General features: G+C 34.0%; 3 protein-coding genes across 3 annotated transcripts; 1 reads left to right on the top strand and 2 right to left on the bottom strand.

The window, feature by feature from the left end:
* Positions 1-1,171: 1,171 nt before the first annotated feature.
* On the bottom strand, positions 1,172-5,277 carry LOC106170769 (ankyrin repeat and SOCS box protein 8). The gene is made up of 3 exons (XM_013550763.2): positions 5,126-5,277; positions 3,147-3,377; positions 1,172-2,738 (listed from the first exon to the last, which is right to left on the bottom strand). The coding sequence occupies exons 2-3, from the start codon at positions 3,372-3,374 to the stop codon at positions 2,052-2,054; spliced, it is 915 nt and encodes a 304-aa protein (XP_013406217.2). The 5' UTR covers positions 3,375-3,377; positions 5,126-5,277; the 3' UTR covers positions 1,172-2,051.
* A 34-nt stretch (positions 5,278-5,311) lies between these two features.
* On the top strand, positions 5,312-22,120 carry LOC106170768 (presequence protease, mitochondrial). The gene is made up of 27 exons (XM_013550762.2): positions 5,312-5,456; positions 5,917-6,019; positions 6,194-6,300; positions 6,578-6,729; positions 6,908-7,022; positions 7,181-7,277; positions 7,522-7,682; positions 7,999-8,122; positions 8,434-8,522; positions 8,860-8,988; positions 9,188-9,301; positions 9,660-9,756; positions 9,979-10,113; positions 10,354-10,492; positions 10,839-10,955; positions 11,190-11,319; positions 12,149-12,269; positions 12,768-12,844; positions 18,104-18,269; positions 18,894-18,994; positions 19,209-19,323; positions 19,664-19,776; positions 20,188-20,241; positions 20,479-20,550; positions 20,923-21,037; positions 21,214-21,347; positions 21,675-22,120. The coding sequence occupies exons 1-27, from the start codon at positions 5,413-5,415 to the stop codon at positions 21,778-21,780; spliced, it is 3,027 nt and encodes a 1,008-aa protein (XP_013406216.2). The 5' UTR covers positions 5,312-5,412; the 3' UTR covers positions 21,781-22,120.
* LOC106170770 (complement C1q-like protein 2) lies at positions 13,605-17,153 on the bottom strand. The gene is made up of 3 exons (XM_013550764.2): positions 16,213-17,153; positions 15,369-15,512; positions 13,605-14,637 (listed from the first exon to the last, which is right to left on the bottom strand). The coding sequence occupies exons 1-3, from the start codon at positions 16,373-16,375 to the stop codon at positions 14,111-14,113; spliced, it is 834 nt and encodes a 277-aa protein (XP_013406218.2). The 5' UTR covers positions 16,376-17,153; the 3' UTR covers positions 13,605-14,110.
* Positions 22,121-22,258: the final 138 nt, after the last annotated feature.

Genomic DNA, 22,258 nt, shown 5'->3' with positions numbered 1-22,258 from the left:
CAAATATATCAAAACATACCTATTCAACGTTGTGATGAGTGTTAAAAAATAAAATTACAAAATAATATCCGATCGTTTCAGTTTGTAAAAAAGAAACAGAAGCATTTACTGAAGCTCATTAGAGGAAGAAACAAAATTTTTAGGCAATTAAGATTATTTTCAGATTCCATAATACGTTTCATTTACCATTATAATATAAGCAGGTGTAGAATCATGTAGTGCACTTGACATGACATGAAAAAAAAAATAATAAAATGAAAAACAAAAGGCCCAAAGATATTTTAATGCCCCGTATAAAATTCGTAATTTTGTCCACAAATAATTAAATAGATCACAATCCCCTATTCAAATGATCACGGCGAGTTCCGTCTGCATGGTGTACGAGGTTCGCGTATTATTGGTAAACGTAACAAGGTTGTCAAAAGCCAAAACGAAAACAAAAATTGGTCAAGTAAAAGAGTTAAAGGACCTCTTTAAAACACCTTTTCCACTTATGATATAAAAGATAGGCCTATCTGAAAATCACATTTGAAAAAAAAAAAAATAATAGACAGTAAGAGAAAAGGGGGCATGCTGATTTCTCCCAAATGATTGACCCATGAGAAAGTTATCCCCCCCCCCCCCCCAGAATGGCCATGTCTGTTACTTCAAAGATTGATTAATGCACAGCCATTTCACCATTTCACCTGAATCGAACCTAAAAAAAACTTTTTAAATTACTTTCACCTAAAAAAACAAATCTGGCAACTATGCTGCAAGGCTGATCAATTCTGTCAGACAAGTCCACTAAAATGTATACAAAAAACAAAAATCACTTTTTACTATCTTCAAATTAAAATGAATGCCTAAATGTATTTCAGATAGAATATATGGACTGTCCAAGTGAAAAAAAACTCTCCTAGCAGTTAAGCCCAATTATTTCAGTGCAAATTGAAATGTTTTGCAAATGTTTATCATGAATGCCTGGTGCAAAAGTTACCACTGACACCAAGATTAGCATACAATGCCAACATTTACTGGAATTGGACTCTTTCATCATGCATGAAATAAAAAAATAACCTGTTCCTTTTGTACTTGGCCAGCTTTTAACATTTCAACATTCAATACATTTTTTTTCTTCCCAGTATGGGTTATGAATTGTAAAGAAAAACACCATCTGGGTAAGATTACATGCAGGGAAGATTGTTTTTAGTTTATTCTTGTTACTGATGAATATTCCATGACATTCAAATTCTGAATAGTTAATACTTTTGTATCCAAATGAAAAACAAATAATAATAATAGACTTGACCACACAAAATCTTGCCACCATTGGGTAAAAACCTACCCAAGCATGGCACTCATTCACTCCTTTAGTACTAGCCAAATAATCAAGAAAAAAATGAAACAACTGGTGTTTGAATAGCCCTTAAAAGGATACTAAGAGAAATTACCAAATAGTCATTTCACGCCACAGCAGAAGTTCATATTTCAAAAATAAATCATCAAATACTCTTTGTAATCACAGAGATTAAATACACAGTTTGAATAAGATGACAAGGACAGGAGTAAAGAGTGATTACCAAATTCCATTTACATATAAAACAGACAATTCTGCAGACCCATTGCATTTAAGTCACCATGCAGCAGAGTAAAATATAATTTACAATCCCGGGTAAAATGGGTACTTCTACTGGGGTATAACTTTATACAGCATAAATTTCAAATAATTGCTTACAATAATTCAAAATGGCAATAAATCAAAGGCTAAACACCTTTAAGATTCTGATATTAGTGTTTTACAGGGGTCATAAGTTAACGAACTGTTAACTGGCATCAGCGTTTCGGAGTCCATTTCCCCCATTTCTGCGTATTAATAATCATCTGATGAGAATCCTTCACTCCTGATTGAGATGATGAGATATGCAAACACTTGAATACACCAGTGCTTCAAGCATACTGTATGTACCGGTACATGTAGGCATGTACATGTGCTTGTGCTTTAAATGAATAAAATAAATCATCTAAACCTATCAGATTTCACATCCCAATTATTTATACCCCTCTTCACATCAAACAACATTAATATTACTTATATCTGTGTCTGACTGGTTCCTTAAATATTGTCTGCCAAGGAGCAGATAGTCCTGTAGACGAGAAGGTAGAGGCAGCTTTGGAATCACAGTGGGTATGTACCGAGTGCCTAAAGACTTTCTAACAGCATATCTACATAGCTCTTGTAAAGGTCTTGGTTTTTCACAGTATTCTAACATCAATTCCCTCAGTTTGTTATCCCCTTCCACTATCCTGGGTAGGTTTCCCTGTGGATCTCTGAGGTCAATCTTTCCTGATGCTTTGAGCAGTAGGTCAAGACACTGGTCATACACATGTGTGTCTAGCCCACTAGCCTGCATGGCAGCACAACGTAATATGGGAGTCCGGCCACTGAAGTTGACTGTATCCACATCAGCATTGTATTCCAGTAATATAGCAAGAGCCTCATAGTTCCCCTTCATGGCAGCCCAGCTGAGAGGGGTGTCATTGTTATAGTCTACAGCATTAACACGAGCCCCACGCTGCAACAAGGCCTCCAGACACTGTACTTGGTTTTTGAATGCTGCCCAGTGGAGAGGTGTGTCTTGATTGTTGTCAGGAATGTCAGGGTGTGCGTTGTGGTCCAATAAAATCTCTGTGCATGTTATATCCCTCTCAACAGCATAGTGAAGAGCTGCCCGACCATACCCATCAATACTATTCACCTGCAAATAGAACACTTTTTAAAAATCACTTACAGATATGATGAACCCCTAGATCCACAAAGGCAGTAAGGGTCTGTTTTTATCTGGTTACCAGGAGATGCACTTTATACCAATTACTCATCTTTGGGTCAGTCTTACAATGTACTAGTAGCAATCTCAAAAAAATGTGACATTTTAACAAACTAATAAAATTTTAAGTAATGCTCCAAACCTTTATTAGACAAAAGAGAAATGACAGCTAAGATTTAAATTCAAGTAGTATTGTAGTTGCAAACTTTTTAAATCAAAATGAAAGCAATGTTTTTGTCATTTTTAACTTTACGACAAATCATATTAAATTCACTGCACTGACATGATGACAAGTATTTCATTTCATGATGACAAGTCTATATCCAATAAAATCCACACCTGTGCCCCATGCTGCAGCAATAACTCCACAACATAGCTGTCACTAACCATACAGGCACAATGTAGAGGTAAGAGAGTACCATGGGGCTTGTTCACATCTGCACCTTCATGGATTAACTGTTCAACACTGTCACTAGATGGAGCTAGTGTAGCCCAGTCACTGATTGCACGCACAAGGCGCTCAGATAGTTGGTAGTTTCTTTGTACACTGTCCATGATATACCACATGGTCTGAAATATAGAATTTCTTATTTAAAATGTATCACAGCATATATATATATATATATATATTAGAACAAACCTCTTGTTGTTTTAACACTAACTTTAAATTTAAAAATCCTCACTTATCTACATATTAAGCAAGTTCATTGTACCCAAACTACTGCTGCTTAACTTAACCAAATGCCACCACAGTTTTAAAGAGTGCAAATAAACTGCCACACAATTTCATCTGCCCCCCCCCCCCCAAATAAAAAACAAATAATAATAATAATAAAAGAAATTTGAATAATTGGCAGAAATTATGACTACATAAAATGTGACACTTATTCCCATGGAGACCTATTTTACCAAGCTAATTCTTATCAATTTTGGAAACAACATCACATAGGCAATACAATTTACTCCCAGGTCATTTAACAGCATTATGGACGAGAAAAATGAAAGAGCATTGAGGGGAAACGTTTTATTCATTAGATTGATTTTATGCATTTGCCATACATCCATGCACAATGGGCCTAAGTAGGTACAATTAAGTAGTTGGTTAAACTTGCAATATTTTTTTTTTCTTTTATATACCAAGTTCTTGGAGATCCTGATCTTGGAGACCCTTAGCAAACAACAGTAGATTCAAATGAAACTATTTTGTTACTTGTATACCTAATCACTGATGTTCAAGCAAACTACTGTTTTTATTAAAATAATTTTGCATCAAATTACCTAAATATGCATTCCATGTACTAAAAATGCAAAATTTATGACTGTCATGAATTTTGTATAGACCTCCAGCATAACAGAAAGATACCATTAATGACAATCTAAATGCAAGAAAAATCCCATAATATCCTATAAGAAATAAAATGTACACATCAGAGGTTTATTATTGGGATGACCTATGCTTTATTTATATGCATATATGTAAATTGTTTCCACATGAAAGGGACAATGTATAAGATTTCATGTATATCAAATCCTCCTATTTGCTTAACAGACAGCCCAAACTTACTCCAAACGGTACTTGCATTATCTAAAAATAATAAATTGGAAAATATCTTTTTCAAAATTGCCTTTAAATACTATATGAATATTCAAAGTTTAGGCAGACCAGAAAAAAATTTGTTGTTATGGGAAGTAGTAACAGACAGCTGTAAAGAATGCCAGATAATTTGACAAATGTACTTTTTTTTAGCATCAACTGTAAAGTGTCATGTAAAAAACAACACTGATGTGGCTCCAGAATAGAATGCTCTTCTCTAGTGTTCTCTAACATGACACAGACACATGTATGTGGGTGATATATATATATATATATATTCTTTTTTGTCGTGAAATAAAATAGCTTGATAAATTATATGTGCAATTTTCCTGCTCTTTAGATGAATCCAATTTCATGAATAAAATTTGCAGTATGGTCCCTCCAGTTTTCCTTTTTGGATTTCTGACAGGTTTCAGTTAGTTAAATTTTGGATCCAGTAAACAAGTGTGATGCGTACTAGGTTAAAACAACATCAAGTGTAGAAGGTAGGGCAGTTTTGTATTGGTTCTATCATGATGAGCATGAATGTTCATGTCTTAACATTGCTTTTTATAATCTCTGATATATCAGACAGGTACAAGTTGTAAATACATGAATATGTAAGTAGCCTGTAGTCGTAGGAGTGCTAATGCAACTTTGTGCTCTATGACGTTATGTAGACAGATACGGTTACTTTAACATGTGCCATACAGATCTATCAGAAAGTTGACTTAAGTGTGCTTACCTGGTATTATGTAGTTCACTTTTAAAATAAAAAATGCATTAATGTTTTAAAACATAAAAAATACTTTGACAAGACGAAACCGGAAAGACACACAGACAGATGTAAACATTGGATTTGCAATGTTAAACACGGAATCATTGGCTAATTATAACAAACAGGTCAAATTTTAGCCAATTACATTTTACATTTCAGAGACCTTTAATTTCAAGATGGCGCTTCCCATAAATGCTTAGGTCGATGCCTGGATGGAAAATATTTAGCTGAAAACTGTGCTAAAATAACCTAAGATGAGGTTTTTGTTTCAAAATCAGCGAGCTTGCAGGTTGTTAAGGTTAGTATGGTGCTAACTGCCATATGCATGACCTTGGTATTGTTTTTGGAAAAACTAAAATTGCCTCGTCATGTTACGACGTTTGGTCCTATTTCTCATTTCTTAGGAGGTCGGGTTTAAGTGCATCTTTGCATTTAATCATAGAATCAATCATTTTGTGTGTTCGTGGCTTTTCAAGGTTCATTCATATCATGTGAAACCCACACCGGTGTGACCGTGTCATAAGTTTTTTTTTTTTTTTTTTTTTTTTTTTTTTTTTTTACCGCTTTGAACCTGTGCATTGTGCAGGATTTGCAATTTAGTCAGACCTTAGGCCCAAATCTTTCTATCTGAAACTATGTTGGTAAATTTCCTTTGAGAGAGTCAGGTTGACCTCTGTATATCATCCTTACATTGAGATAAACGTCAACTGACGTTTTGTTTAATACTATAATAGTACTCTTACAATATTTTCTTTTAGACCTTTTTTACAGTTGCCTAAAAGATACCAGACATCAAGCGTCATCCAAGATTCACTTTCTCTAAAAACAGGAGATAATATTCATGGATATTTAGTGCAAAAGGTAATAGTAGAATCCAGGGGGATGGGCCTAACTGAGTAAGTAATAGCAGAGACTTGGATATTTGCTTTAACTATCACACAGAGTAATAAAGGATGTGAAATTATTAAAGTCAGTTTTGGAGAAGGGGAAGGAGAGCAAAAAAGGGGAAATGAAAATATATTTATCTTTATCTAGGTGGTGCCAGTACAAGAACTGCAGTGTGTTGCTGTGCAACTTCAGCATGAACAGACTGGAGCAGAGCACTTACACATAGCTCGGGATGATCAGAATAACATGTTTGGGTAGATTTTCTTTTTACAATAATGAAACAGATTGTCTTTTTTATGTGTTGCACAATCTTTCTTTAACCAATATAATTATTTAACCAATAAAATATATTCTTTCTTATAAATTTTTTCCCTATCAAGTCTTGATTCTTATTAACTCATTTTGACAGAGGATATTTTATTTAAATTAGGTTTGTTAGATTTTAAGCTAACGTTGCCTTTTATCCCATTGGTAGAGCTGGCTTATACATAGTTACAGCAAAGATAAATACCCAGGTCTTTGTTTTTATAGGGTAATGCTGCGCACCACCCCCATGGACAGCACAGGTGTACCTCATATTTTGGAGCACACCGCGCTCTGTGGATCTAAGAAGTTTCCAGTGAGGGATCCTTTCTTTAAGATGTTAACTCGATCGCTGTCAACATTTATGAATGCTTTTACTGGTAGGTTGAATGGCAGTTAAATATAAATCACATTGTGTGAAATGTTGATTTATCAGTAGGATTTTAAAATATGGCATCTTTTTTTCTCTTAATTTTTAGTATTATAATTTTTGACAGAATTTATACAGAAAGATACTGTGCCAGTGCTACAAACAATACATATCATTCACATTTTCAGCATCTGATTGGACAATGTACCCATTCACCACTCAGAATCGCAAAGACTATGAAAATCTGTTGTCAGTCTATCTGGATGCTGTATTTCACCCCAACCTAAGACAGGCTGACTTTAGGTAAACACATTGAATATCTAAATTATATGAACTCCAAAATGAGTTTTTAAGTCCATTTTCAGTCTATTTTCAAGGAATTTATATATTCATATATTCATTTCATGCATAGTGAATTCAGGCAGATTAACTTTTACCTTTTCTGTTTTATCTGATTGTAGCCAAGAAGGATGGCGTTTGGAGCACGAGAACCCAGAGGACAATACATCTCCAATTACATTTAAAGGAGTGGTTTTTAATGAAATGAAAGGAGTTTTTGTAAGTCTTTTCATATCCAGAACTGTTTCTCTTGTGTTGTTGCTTTGTTGTTTAAAGATAAAGTTGCTAATTATGTGATCATGTGGTTCAAGACAATTTATAGTATATCACACTATTATTTTGAACTTTTCTTGGCAAAATTATAGAGTTAATAATTTCCAAAATATGAAAGTAAAGATTAAATTTCAGCAAATGTAAAGTCTGATAAAGAAGATGTAAACTTTTTTTATTGTTAAATTTCTAGTCCTCATCCCAGAGCTTGTTCCTAAGTAAGTTGCAGAGAATGTTACTACCTAACCATACCTATGGAGTAGAGAGTGGAGGAGATCCCATCTGTATACCTGATCTCACCTGGGAGCAGCTGAAGTCCTTCCATGCCTCACATTATCATCCCAGTAACTCTAGGTAGTATAATAGCTGATGGCACAACAAAGAAATAGTATTATTGATAATATATAATTAGTATTATAACATTAGCCTGGAGCAGTGTGACTCATTTAAACACTTGAATTTTAACAAAGAATCTACACTACTCTGAAATATTCATTGTAATTCATTTTTACACTTTTAAAAATTTAGAGTGAATGTCGTAAGTATATTTATTCTTCATTTTTCTTAGTTTTGATATATTCAACTTATTTAACAAAAAAGAATGTTACAGCAGCAAATGTAAGAATTTATCCTACTCTAGTAATGATATAGGTCATTTTTTTATTTAAAGGTTTTTCACTTATGGTGATTTCCCCCTTGAAATGCACCTTAAACTTATCGCTGAAGAGCTGAAAGATTTTAAAAAGATAAACCCGAACACAGAAGTTCCTCTAGAGCAGCAGTGGGAAACTCCAGTAAGGCAAACAGTCGTTTCTTACATCAGTTTTCTTGTGTTTATATATCCCAAGAAAGATCACTTAGCAATGTCATTTAACAAGAATTAACTAACAGCATTTTTCCACGTTGTGGTTGTTAAATTTGCCAAATATAAAGAAGTTACTCTTGTAAAAATAGGGTGAGGTCATAAAAGCTATATACTTATGTATAAATGCACAACATTTTTTGGGGTTTTGGGTAAAGTAACTATTGAAAAAAGATACCTTCCTTGCATAGTTAAACTGATAACAGAGTTTCATTGAAATTGAATGATGATCATTTTCTTCAGAGGGAATGCACTATAACATGTAAGCCAGATCCGATGGCAGCAGACCCTGAGAAGCAGACCACACTAGCTGTAAGCTTCATGCTGGGAGAGTAAGTAGCATTGATAAAAAAGAGAATTCTCCTTTGTTATTATTGAGAAAAGAGCTGAATTATTGAAACAATTAGAACTACTTTTGGTTATTCATTTTTAATCAACCATAAAGTCCCCTATTGTTCTTTCGACTGAAAGAAAGATGGATTAGGCTGGCTCACTTTGCCAAATATTATTTACCGTCATATCACAGTAGTTATTAGTTACCCAAGCATATAACATTAAGTCAGTGATATATTCATTTCAATTTTCTTAAAAAAGAACCTTTACTGTGAGTGTATTGATAAAGTTTGACACAGTTAATAAATCTTACTGAGTTTTCCATCTCCTTTGTAGCATCACAGATAGGTTTGAGGCAGATACACAGAGTTTCATTGGCTCTCTGCTTGTGGATGGAGAAACTTGTCCTTTCTACCAAGCTCTTATTGAGCCAAACATAGGTTCAGATTATTCACCTGGGACTGGGTAAGAGTTAATTATCATTGTATTAAATGGCTTATCTTTCCCCCTTGTTATATTTAAAATCCTAGATAATTGTTGAATAGGGTTCCATTTTATTATATGAAATAATACAGTTGAGATTAAAGGAAACTTTTTGAACTTGATAATATTTAAAGTTGCATTTGATGTTAAGATTGAATTTTTAAAAAATTCTGATTTACAGATGTTCAAACTACACCAGGAATGGTTACTTCTCGGTGGGTCTCCAAAACATTAGAAGTGAAGATATAGAGAGAGTAAAGAACCTTATTGAAGACACCATTGATAGAGTTATCAAGTGAGTTATAAATATTTCAAGTATACCGACTTGTTCATATATTTGAAGCATAAATCCAGTATATAAGTGGAATCTCTTACTAGCACAATATTGATTAAATGTTTGTTGAAACTAGTTCACACTATGTTGAAGGTCCAGGATTTGGTTGTTATCCTCCTACAGGTGGACCAGAACTGAATGATACATCTAGCCTATGTCTTTTCCAAAAATAGACTCTTAATACTTTTCTAACTTGCGTAATAAAATTGTAATTAGGAGTGCTGCAAACATAAGAGAAGGATGCACAAAAACTTTTTTTCTACTATTCTTAACTTTAAATCCCCATTTAGAAGTAAATTTGCTTGGTTTTTATTTTCAGAGATGGTTTTGACAGCAAGAATGTTGAAGCATTGCTGCATAAAATTGAGTTGAGCCTGAAGCATCAGACGGACAACTTTGGCCTCCACTTGGCAGTGGTATGCTACATTGTATAACTTGATAATTGCAGTTGATGAAACACGTTTAAAGAGATGTGAAATATATTCAGGTGCTATTTATCTATATATGAGGTGAGGTGTGTAACTTTTAAGTTATGCTTTACAGTCAACATCAAGTAAATTAAAACTTTTAAATTACTATGATTTATTTTAAATAATGAATTAACACAATTCTTTCTTTATATGTTGAATATTTTTCAGTCTCTAAGCTGCCTTTGGAATCATGGTGGCAGTCCTTCAGAAGCTCTTCAGATCAATGCCTTTATGGACAGATTGAAGCAATGCATGAAGGAAAATCCACGCTTTTTGCAAGACAAGGTCAAACAGTATTTTAAGGTAAACTAGTCATGAGTTAGTATAATACAACCACTATGCATTATCGGTCTTGCCTATATATGAATGTTAAACACATTCTCATCCTGTTATTGTGCCAGTAGAAAAAAAAAACTCATTTGAATATAAAGCTTTTCAGATGAAATAGAAATTCTAGGATAATATCAAGTGTTATATCTTATTGTGTCAGTTATGTCGTTATTGTTTCTATGTAAATGAAAATTAGATATTAATTTTATTCAGGACAATCCACACAGGCTGACCCTCATTATGCAGCCAGATGAGAAGTATGACGAGCAGTTAAAGATGCAAGAAAGACAAAAACTGGAAGACAAGTTGGCAAATTTAACTGAACAGGATAAAAAGGATATATATGAAAATGGTAGGAAGTTATTAAGAGTGGGAAATATATTTGAATTTGATGATTTCAATCGTGTTTCTGTCTTTGCATTTTTAATATGGGAACCATGCTGATTTAAGGTTTGTGGAATAATTTTAAAACTGATTTCTTGTTTTCTTCCCTTTTTGAAAGATAGGAAAATTTGCAGTTAATTTAATATTGTTCTACTGTAATCCCTATGATTATGTTCTGCCTTATTCTCATGCATGTAGGCGTTTTTTATGCTTCTGCTGGCAGCACAAATTTTCATTTTACAAACATATTTTGGCTTGATACTTATATTGTACAATCATAAGCAGTTATTTTAAAGTTAATCCAATCAATATAGGTCTGCAGTTGAAAGCAGAACAGATGAAAGCAGTGGATGCATCGTGCCTTCCCACTCTACAGATCTCTGATATCGAAGAAGACCTTAAACGTTATGCTGTTAATGAAGTTTATCAAAGTAAGCAACTTTTTCTAACCACACATTATTTGAAAAGTTTCTTTTACAAGTTTTTCATCAAGTTTCTTTTGGCATGTCATGTTATTATAGAGACTACCCATGAATCTTGAGCTAATTGGTATAAATCCCAGTCTGATTTTAAAACATTGTTCTTCAACTGTCAATCTCAGATTATTTTTTTATAGAATTATGTTTTTTTTTAGCATTTTTATTAATGATATAAATATTTCTTAGGTGAGGTACCAGTCCAGTATTGTGAGCAGCCCACCAATGGTGTGACCTACTTTCGTGCTGTATCCAACATGGCCCATCTATCAGAGGAATTGAAGCCTTATGTACCTCTCTTTTGTAATATTGTTACAAGGTAGATCACCATTAGAAGGTTTGATTTCAAATCAGTACATATGCATGGAAATCCTTAAAATTAGTTGTACTCTAAGTAAGGCAAGATTGAAAGAGAGAGGCGAAAGAATAAATTAAAATGAAGAACTGCTAATAGAGATAGTCTTTCTTTTATTGTGTTCTTCAGCTTCATGCACCCTGAGCTTCAGAGCTAACTTGACACTAACCTTTTCACTGTAGCCTATCTCCATCGTGTCAAGTAACCTCTGACGAAAATAGTTTGACCTATTTTATATAAGCCAATCGAATCCATGTTTCAAAAATTTTCACCAAAGTTTGGTGAAAACGCTGATTGGTTGATCGTCAATCGGCAATCCTCGGCTGATTCCGCAAGCTCCATACTAACAACATAGTTATTGTCGAGTGCGGAGACATCCGAGTAGTTCCGAGTGGTTCCGAGTGCATAACCGTACACAAAGAAAGCATGAAGTATATCGGAATTGAAACCAGAGCAGTATGATGCCCTGCATTATTATCTACTGAGGGATGATGTATTTTGCGTGCTGCCCACAGGTTACGGCAAGTCCCTGATATTCAGCCTTATCTTTGATTGGTCCGGATTTGAACAAAGCGCGCTTTGACTCGTTCGCGTTCATTGGCTAGATCGTTCAATGAGTCATTGAGTGCGGGCTTTAAATTTGATTGGCGGGCGGCGGAGGCACTCGAATCTGGTCAGAGGTTACTTGACACGATGGAGATAGGCTACAGTGAAAAGGTTAGTGTCAAGTTAGCTCTGAAGCTCAGGGTGGCTTCATGTGGAAAACATATTGAAATTTTAAATTTCTTTTTAGGATGGGTGCTGGTGCAATGGATTACATGGAGCTCTCTCAGCAAATGAGTCTGAAGACTGGGGGTATGGACGCCTGCAGTCATGTGACAGGTGACCCAAGTGACATCTACAGTTATGAGCAGGTCAGTCTCTTACGTGATCCATCATGTCATGTATGATCCAGTGTCATATTGGACCATATCTGTGAAAAATTGCTTAAACTTTTTATTACCGAGACCATTGCTTAGTACATGAAATGCTAAAATTGGTAATATTTGTATAGATAAGTCATGGTTAAACAGTGCTATATGTATGTAAGTCAACCAGTCATATATTACACAATATAATTTTTTTATATGAAATACTGGACGTAAAATTTTGTCAAGTTAACATGGAACTTGGGACAGGGTAGTTAATATCTTCTGCTCAGATTACATAACAGGACTGAAATAGTTTATTTGTATTTGCTGGAGACAGGCTGAAGCCTCCAAGAGGGAAACACAGCATTGTCAGCTAGACAACATTGTAATTCCAGTAAAAGATTCATGGTTAAATAGGTTTTATTCTTATTTTTGAATACTTGAGATATTAATAGGTGACAAAATTGAATTAAAATTTTCTGCTTTATCCATATCTTACAGGGCATTCTATTTTCCTCCTATTGCTTGGACAAGAACACTGAAAGCATGTATGAGTTGTGGACTGAAATATTCAACAGGTAAACTAAGATCTTTTTGTTTTATTATGTTTTGTAACATTCTTTATATCCTTTATGCAGTTCATTACAAAAAAGGCAAAGAATCTGAACATCTTTAATCAGTTCCCTGAATAATGTTGCTGTTCAAAGGAACAAAAAGGGAGATTTATTTAGCAATGAAGTTGGTCCACACTTGGTAAAAAAAAAAAATTTTAAACTGAGTGAATGCCCTGTTTTATGACTTCTTATTCTTCCACAACCATAATCAAGGAAGCATGCTACCTTCAGAAAAACTTAGCGTGATATGTAAGTTATTGTTTAACATTAAAGGTATACTTTCTGCATTTGAAATATCCCAAGGCCATATTTTCTATGTCTACATATCTATTCCTTATTTTTCCCAACTCAGACCTTAAAAATGGAAATAAAAGTATTTGAAGTTGATGATATGTACAACAAGTCATGGTGGTCAAAATATGTGGAAAACATTTAGAGCTATATTATTTGATTGATAAAAGTGCAGGGTTTGGGTCATGCAATAAATTGTGAATAGAGAAAAAAAAATTCCATTAGGTAGGAAAATTGAAGATACTTTGAACTGAACTAAAATTGCATATGTGTGTATTTGTACATAGCTTCATTGAACAATATCCAAGAATTGTTTATCCCTTGAAGCATACAGTCTCAACTTGGTTACTCTTGGAGCAACTTGGTTTTAAAGGCTTTGGAGATCTGGGAAGAAACTGCTCTGAAGATATGCTAGAATATTGAATGGAAAAGATAGATCCAATACTTCTTTTAATATAGAAATTACATAACAAATAAACAGCTAAAGAGTCCCTGTAGAAAACTGATAAGCAGGTGTGTGTATATATGTTTTTACAAAGCTTCATGCAAAATAAAACAAGGTATTGTTCATTATATCAGATAGAGTTATCCCTTGAAGCATAAAATGTTAACTTGATTACTCGTGATAAACATGGGACTTGGTTTTAAAGGCCTTAAAGTTTAGATTACAAAAATTAATTACAGAATGAAAAAAAGGCTGCTCGGTCTAAAATTCATTCTTTCTCTTTTGTCCATTTTAAAAGTTTTTTGTGATTGAACCTTTATATTACTTTTTATTATTAACTCTATTATATATATATATATATATATATATATATATATATACATTTTTTTCATTGCAATCTTAGTGCAAATTGCTCTTATGGCTTGTCTTGATATTAAAATTGATTTGGTGAAAACTTGTAGCTGTGCTTGGGTTTCAAATTCTGGTTGCTATCACTACGTATGTTGAGCTGGAGGATCAGAATAGAGAAGATAACCTCCAAATGTAGAATAACTGCTGTGAAGGGCCTGAGCACCAATTGAGCTGCGTATCAGCTTCACATACACCACATCCCCTTCACTCAACCTCTGAAGCATCGTATTGCTGGCTGTAAAGTGTTCCATCTCATCACGCCCATCAGCCCACAACCAAGCCACAGGACGTCCGTTTACAGCAATATTGGCATGAACTATGTACTCTCGCAATGACAACAGGTGACAGTGGAAGATGTATATCCCAGGATGCTTGCATGTGAAAACCCCTGTATCTTTGTCGTAGTTTTGTCCCTCATTTACATGAACTCTGTCAAACTTGACCACAACATCTGCATTGTCAAACCTTTGAATGAGAGGCAGAGAGAGCACTGAAAAGAAGGCAGACTTTGGAGTGGCTTGGATGTTATAGAGGGCACTACTGTCGCCCAGAAGACTTGACTCGCCTTTTTCTCCTTTTATGCCTGGCAATCCTCTGGGACCAGGTGGACCTGTGTTTATAATAGAAAATGGTCATTGTTGTTGTAGAAGGCAAATCTGGTCAAGAAAAGTAAATGGGCCCATTTATACAAGTCGCAAAACATATATGCCACATTTAACCTTTCAGTTAACCATGAAATTCTGATGTCATGATGATGATACTTTAATAGATGTTTCATTTGTTTCTTTCGTACTTGAAGTTGAATACTGAGGAAATTATCATTTTTAAAAAATATTAATGTATAAAAATTATGAATTGGCAAACTTGTTGCATTTTGTAAACATTGTGCCACTTTTGAAATAACTCGGACTCTTGTCACACTTGAACATATGTACTTATTTTATGTTAGTAAAAAAATCAAGAGATTCTGTTTTATCCATCTCATGGGTATTATATTACTGTTGAAGAGATTTGGGTTTCTTTTATCACAATGTTAGACATTCCTGATAAAAAGAAAAGAACCCATCTTTTGAAAAAATGTACATTCATTCTTAAAAACAAGCATGGGGAAAAAGCATTAAGGAAATGAAAATTGCTTGTGGATGAACAGGAATGTGAAATCTTGGCCAAAAATGTTGCAAAATTGTAAACATGCTATCAATCTCTGAAACTAATACACGAACATGGTTCCCCCACAGCTATTGCATACTATTAGATGCAATTAGGAGTGGAATTTGCTGTTCCTGTATCTCGTGAATTGTGCCACTGAACTACACAGTAGAATTATACTATAATAGTTACCCGTCATTCCAGTATGTCCAGGATATCCAGGTGACCCTTGTAAACCCATGTCCCCCTTCACTCCTGGCATTCCCCTGGGTCCATAGTCTCCTTTAGGCCCTGGTTCTCCTGAAAAGCCTTTTTCTCCTTTAGGTCCTTGGATACCTGCAGTGAAGTCGAATAGATAACATAGATGGCATACTGTATGTGGTCTTTTTTTTTTTTTTTTTTTTTTCAGTTTCCAAAATTGCCTTAAGGTCTAAAATCGGAGCTCATTTCTTTTATTTACACTAAATTAAAATCAGTTGAATTTCCAATGTAATTGGTCATTTTATTAAAATATGGCAAATGTATTTGGTTAATATATTTTGTTTTGGAATGTTTCCATAAACTACCTAATTCAACAAGAACAGAATGTAACAGAGACCATCCTAAAACATAATGATAAAATAAAAAAAAAACTTTAAGAAGTGAGTAGAGGCAAGATGCAATTTAAAAAAAATCTAATGTACATTTTGATTCTGTCCTTTGTGTGCAGGGGCCTATGGATGTTAAGATTAAACCTTGTGTTAATAGATAAATATTATGCACCCTTGTGTTGTGAAAATGGGTTTTAAGTAGATCATATTGGAAAAGTGCATGTTTTTTCTTTACTTTTCAATGTTTTTTTTTTTTTTTTTTTTTTTTTTTTGAGAAAATCAGTGAATCAGTGTATACATATAATAAGATGTAACATTGTTTCTTTTGTGATGTATGAATTATAGAAAACAGATCTATTTGCACATGGTTACAAATTTAAGTGAAAAAGCATGATTCTCTTTTTGATTTTCTGGAGTTGTGAAAAACATACTGTAACTGCACTTACCTTGGAGGTTTAGTATGGGTGAATATTCCAATGCTGAGTTGTGAAAGTATTCCCTCTTTTTGGTGTTAGAACAGAATATCTTGCATTGCATTTCATCTTTTCCCACAGCAGGCCTCAGCATATTTGAGTTAAAGATAATAAAAAGTATCAGTGAAAGAAACATTTTCTCAGATCTATGTCTCTAGAACAGAGCTTGCGTTCTCTGCACTCAGTAATATATGTCCTAGTAACTGTAAACACAGGAGCCAGATTGCTTTCAAAATAGTTATACCAACTGGCTATTAATGGGTAATATAAACAGCAATGAAGAATGCCAAATTGTTCAAAATGTATTAAGTAAAGGTGTTAAGTTAGTTCTTTAATTCGAAACTTTCATTGAACCTGACACGATAGAGACTATTTTATGTAGTAGAAGGAACTACTTTGATAGATTTGATGTAAAAATAGGCTTTCTGGTATATTGGAAAATGTGTTTTCATGGCTTACACTCTTGCTAGAGCTGCGAATATTGAATCTGCGTGAAGCTCACAAATAGCGCCAATTAAGCCCAGCATGAAGTTTTCTTCTCAATCTGCCAAAGCTTAAAGGTTGCTGTATGTTAGACAACTTTTTCTATCTGTACCTTTTCTGTATTAAAAGTTTACCACTATGCTGGTTACCTCAGCACTCAGTGGGTGTTAATATTGAAACATGTTAATTCTGATGATAATTTTCGGGTGGTTCATATAAATTTTTTATCAGTCGTAAAGTTCAAGGTCGTTTTTAATTCATCAGTCAATCTGACCTCTACACTGACAGTATTTTATTTAAGGAATGTGTGTATTTTGTGTGATTTTATAGTATACACTCATTTGGTTGTAAAATGTTTATCCTTTAGAATCATTTTCATAGGAAAAGCGATGTTTTGATGTTTATGTCTAAGTGAGATTAAATCGCGTTCATTATCTAATGCGCATTTCCTTTTTTGAAAGGTCAGTCATTATGAAGGCATAATTGAAAGTAAACATGATCCTTGCTTTGTTTGTTAATGTCTTGTTTTCTGTATACTTTGTTGGGTTGTTTGACAAGTCTCTAATACCAAGGAAAAGGGCACCAAGATGGCAGTTTAAGAATGAAACACTGATGTCATAACAAATTTTATATATCGGAAAAGAATATGTACAGACTAATAATACTTCAAACAAGGAGGTGAATGGGATGGAGGAGTATAGTTATAGTTTGTTATTATTGTTTAAATAGAGAGGAAGACTCATTTTGCACATTTTCAACATTTCATTACATAAGGTGATTTATGGGGCTACTTTCTGTTGTCATTATATTTATAAATCAGTTGAAGTAGGTGTATTTTAAATGAGAATGGTGTTGACGGAGGGCAATAAGAGTACTTACACAGTTCAAGGATGAGTGAAATACCAAAGCCAATTAATTTAATAGGTCTCAAATCAATCCAGAAATCTGTAATAAATCATTGACAATTATTTTTGGGAGGTATAATGTGTGTTGGATGTGGTCTCACACCAAAGGGGAATATGTTTGTTTGTCTGGAAAACAGCTTTGTATAGAAAGTAATGATGCTATTAAGATTGTGACCGGGGCCCATGAGTACTTTCAAGTTTTTAATCAAAGCATTGCACTTTCACCATAAGCTAAAAAGACAGATCAACATTTCAATTTTATTTTCTATGGTCAAAAATCTGGTTGGCAAAAACTGTACAAATTCTAATGAAACTTGAAACTTCAGTTAAGAATTGCTCAAATCCTTTTTTTGTTATCAGCAATTTAGCATGTTCCTTATTTTCATATTTACAGCTGTTACTGTAATACATTTTTTTTTTTTTGAAATTTTAATGCATCACTTATTTGAATGAAAATGCCATAATTTATGTTGCAGATTGAACTTGCAAGACACCAACCATCTGATTACACTTATCCGTATGGAGGCAGCTAACATGGCCAATGGTTTGGTCCATTCTGGTCATTCCTATGCCATGCAGCATGCCAGCAGTTCTCTGTTGCCTTCCACCAGACTCACAGAGACTTTGTCAGGAATAACACAGGTGAGTCTGCATTTTTGTTTTTCTGATTAATATTTTGCTCTGTGTGTGTGTGTGTGTGTGTGTGTGTGTGTGTGTGTGTGTGTGTGAGTGTGTGTGAGAGAGAGAGAGAGAGAGAGAAAACACATTTCCTGTTGTGTAAACTAATGTCCAGTGAATACAGTTTTTCCTTGGGGTCATGTGTTTTTGTGTGTGAAGACTGTAGCTGTTTTACCACATTTAGATCATCTTAAAGTCCAGTGAGAGCACCTCTAGCACATCCTTCTTCTTTGAACCAGTAACACATCTAGCACACTTATTTATATTATTGTGGCCCAAAGCAAGGCTTTATTTTATGAGATTGTCAATAGTTTAATATGGTATAGCCTTATTAACTGACAGTTTCAATTCATCAGTTGTCTGTTGAGTAAATTTGAAATATTTTAATTTTGATTAGAATGCATATAATGAACTATTTTTACCAATGAACATTTTAAGAAGTCATGAAAGGTAAACATGTAGAAAAATATTAACATTTTAAGGCTAGGTGAGCCACTTCATATTTGATGTTGGCATATGAATTTTATTGCTTTTGATTTAAGAAATAAAAGTCATAAGATAGAAGATTTTCAAATCTTTGTTCATCAGGTATCTATGATGAAGAGACTGGCTGAGCTTGAAGATATGGAGCATGTTGTTGACAATCTGAACAGAATAGCAAATCACGTATTAGACAAAAACAACCTTAGGTAAGTAACATGCATAAGTATCCATTGTTATCATTCTTAGTCATAAATTACTTGTCAGTATATATTATTTTAATTTTTGTCAAAGCATTCTGCTCAGGGATTCTTTAACCATCTGTCGGTTGCTATCATGACTAATTCTTCTTGGATAAATATTGATGTGTATGTTTATGTATGCTTTACTTTGTTTATGATGTCTACTTATTTCACCCTCTAGAGTTGCTGTCAATGTAAGCCCAGAGTCCAGTGCCCAGGTAATGATGTCAACAGAATCTTTCCTCACATCTTTACCTGTGCTCAGTAAGACAAGGGACAATGACATTCTTGTTCAGGTGGGCATGCATAGAAGTCTCTGCATAGAAATACATACATACCGTGTATATTTTCTGATATTTATTTTAAAGATATAAGAGGACTGATATAATGGACATCCTGCAATGAAGCAAAATTAGCTGTAGGCCAAACATTATTGTACTATTACTTTGATATTATAATTCTTTTGATTGCAATAGTTTTAAGGTTGAGAAAGTTTCATTTCCCATCTCCATTACCTCATACAAAGATATCCTTCAATGTTTTTTCCTTAAAAAAGGTTATATTTTTAGTAGAAGAAAAGGTTAATACTAGAACTTGTATTTTTAAAATATATACCTTATTACAATATTTTCACAGGACACAATATTCAGTGCCAAGCCTGACAAGAACCACTTTGAACTGCCATTCTCTGTGAATTTTGCTGCGCAGAGTGTCCCTACTGTGCCTTTCAATCACCCTGATTTTGCCAAGTAAGACATATGTAGTTGCACATGGTACATTTTTACTGCTTCACACATACTACAGTAGATATTTTTAACACTTTGCTGCACAACACTTTGCTGCATTGCCATGATTATAATGCCTTGTTACTTTTGAGATTTTTAGAATCATACATAGATGTTATACAGTTATTGGTGGATATGATTTTTTGATGATATTTTAAAATCTATGATTAAAAAGTTATAGTCACTAATTATTTGGAACAAAAAATATTGAGCTGAAGGGGGGGAGGTGTGCAGCTCAAATGTCTTCTGTCAAATATCATTCCCATTTCAAGACAATGTTTAACCTGAGGGCATACTCGAGAGACTTAGAAATGATTAAAGGAACAAATACATCCATCACTATTCTATAGAGTGCCATGTTTTCCTCTCTTTCAGATTACAGGTACTTGCCAAATTAATGTCCAGCAAATATTTGCACAGGGAAATCAGGTGAGGATGATAAGGCCCACTTTGTTGGTGTGGAATTAATTGCTCGTTAATCTGCATTAGTTCATTTTCTTTCATTCTTACTTAACAGAAGTGATGGAAGTGATTTATTTTTTTATAAGAGACAGTTGGTTGGCAAAAGTTTTGGAAACTGTGGTATCCCAAGAAGAGGAACACAACTGGGTAATTATGGTTCATTTACGGTGTTATCAGTTATGTCATTCATTTATTTATTTTCAGAGAGAAAGGTGGAGCTTATGGAGGGGGAGCAACAAGTAACACACCTGGGGTGTTCCAGTTTTTTTCTTACAGGTAAATTTTGGTAAAATATGAAATGCAGTGCATGTGTGTTTTTTTCTTTTTTTCCCCAAATAAATACTTTAAGGTTTCACAAATATAGATTTTTTTTCAGAATAAATGTTTCAACACAAAAATATCAATATACAGCATTTTGTCTAAGATTTCATACATATATGTTCATGCAGTGTAAATGTTTTAGTTGATATCTTTTTCATCAATTTTCTGTCAGTGCCGCTGCTCTACAGAAATATAAAGATTGGTGTTTGCAGTTCTTTTACAGAACTTCTGAAACCAGAACATCACTCCTTGGTGATATTAACAGTATTCAGTACAGTGATTGAGGAGAGAAATGCAAAAAAAAAAAATCATTTATATTATTTCCAGAGATCCAAGATCTTTGGAAACTTTGGAGGTGTTTGATCAGAGCATGTCATGGGCTAAAGCTGGAGAGTACAGTCAACAAGATGTGGAAGAGTCTATACTGGGAGTGTTCCAACAGGTAAAAAGTCTTTGGCTCTTTGAAATTTGAAATGAATTCCTATCTGTAAAACAGGGGCAGAAATCTCAGAAGTAGATGTTCCTTTCAGCATTTACTGCTCTGCATCAAGGGAATGACTTGTTTTGAGTCTTAAAATCTGAAAAAGTAAATGAAACGGGTCACCTGTGGTCTTTCAGGTTGACAAGCCTGTTGCCCCAGGGAAGCGAGGATTGCCATTATTTCTTGGACACTTGACAGATGATATGAGGAAGGAACACAGAGACCAGTTAAAGAAGTGTACGAAAGACCAGATGGTGGAGGTGGCAAACAGGTGGGTCATATAGTAGTCGTGGTAATAGTCCATCAAGTAATGTCTTGTGAAGACCAGTAGATTACCTAAAATTTTTTAGAAAATAATGACCAGCCATTCCAATTAGTGTGATGCGATGGATAGACAGAAAATTTTCAAAATTGAAAAGTCAGATTTTTTAATATCATTAGAATTGATATATTTTAATGATGCTCTCAAGGAAATCCATAGGAAGAGATTTTCAAGTATGAACATGTATGGATCATTCTTACTTGTGTAGGTGAAAAAAATGCTCATTGAATTGTATATATTATCGTATAGTAAATCATTGTATGTTTTGTATTGTAGGTATTTTCAGTCAAGTGCTGACACCTCAGTTACTCTCTTAGGGCCACATAATCCTGCTGTGGAGGAGGATTCCTCATGGAAAGTCAGGAAGGAAACTTCTCAATAAAGGTTCTGATGTGGTTTCCCTAATATACCGAACAGTTTAAAAGAAGCCAGTTGACATTTTCACATTCAACAGTGACCTATGTATTCTAATGTGTTCAGTAGGTGCTTTATAGTAGCACTCTCTCAGAACCTCCATTTCCATACCTCTAATATTTCAACAACTTCAAATGCTGAAATACACACAATTGTCATTGTAAATAAGAAAAAGATTAAGAGCTGATCATAGTGGTGCAGAGAGTAATGAAAATCATACTCTATAAATATTGATTTGTGAAATAGATGTTTTGTGTATACCCATTGGGTAAAGTAATGCAATAAATTTTTTGTGGATGTTTTCTACAGTTTCTGTCTGAATTCCATTTGTTTCAGTGTTAACAATACAACTTTATTCAGTTGAATAGGCTATTGATTCCAAGTTGAGCTCTGAACAGAAAGAAGCTGTTCAGTATAAAATAAAGATAAAACAATTTGAGTTATAT

This window comes from Lingula anatina, chromosome 2 (assembly GCF_051362555.1).
Source record: "Lingula anatina isolate TDL-2025a chromosome 2, LinAna3.0, whole genome shotgun sequence".
Taxonomy (NCBI): Eukaryota; Metazoa; Brachiopoda; class Lingulata; order Lingulida; family Lingulidae; genus Lingula; species Lingula anatina.
Note: the sequence above shows the minus strand (reverse complement) of the source record. Positions and strands in the feature narration are given on the sequence as shown.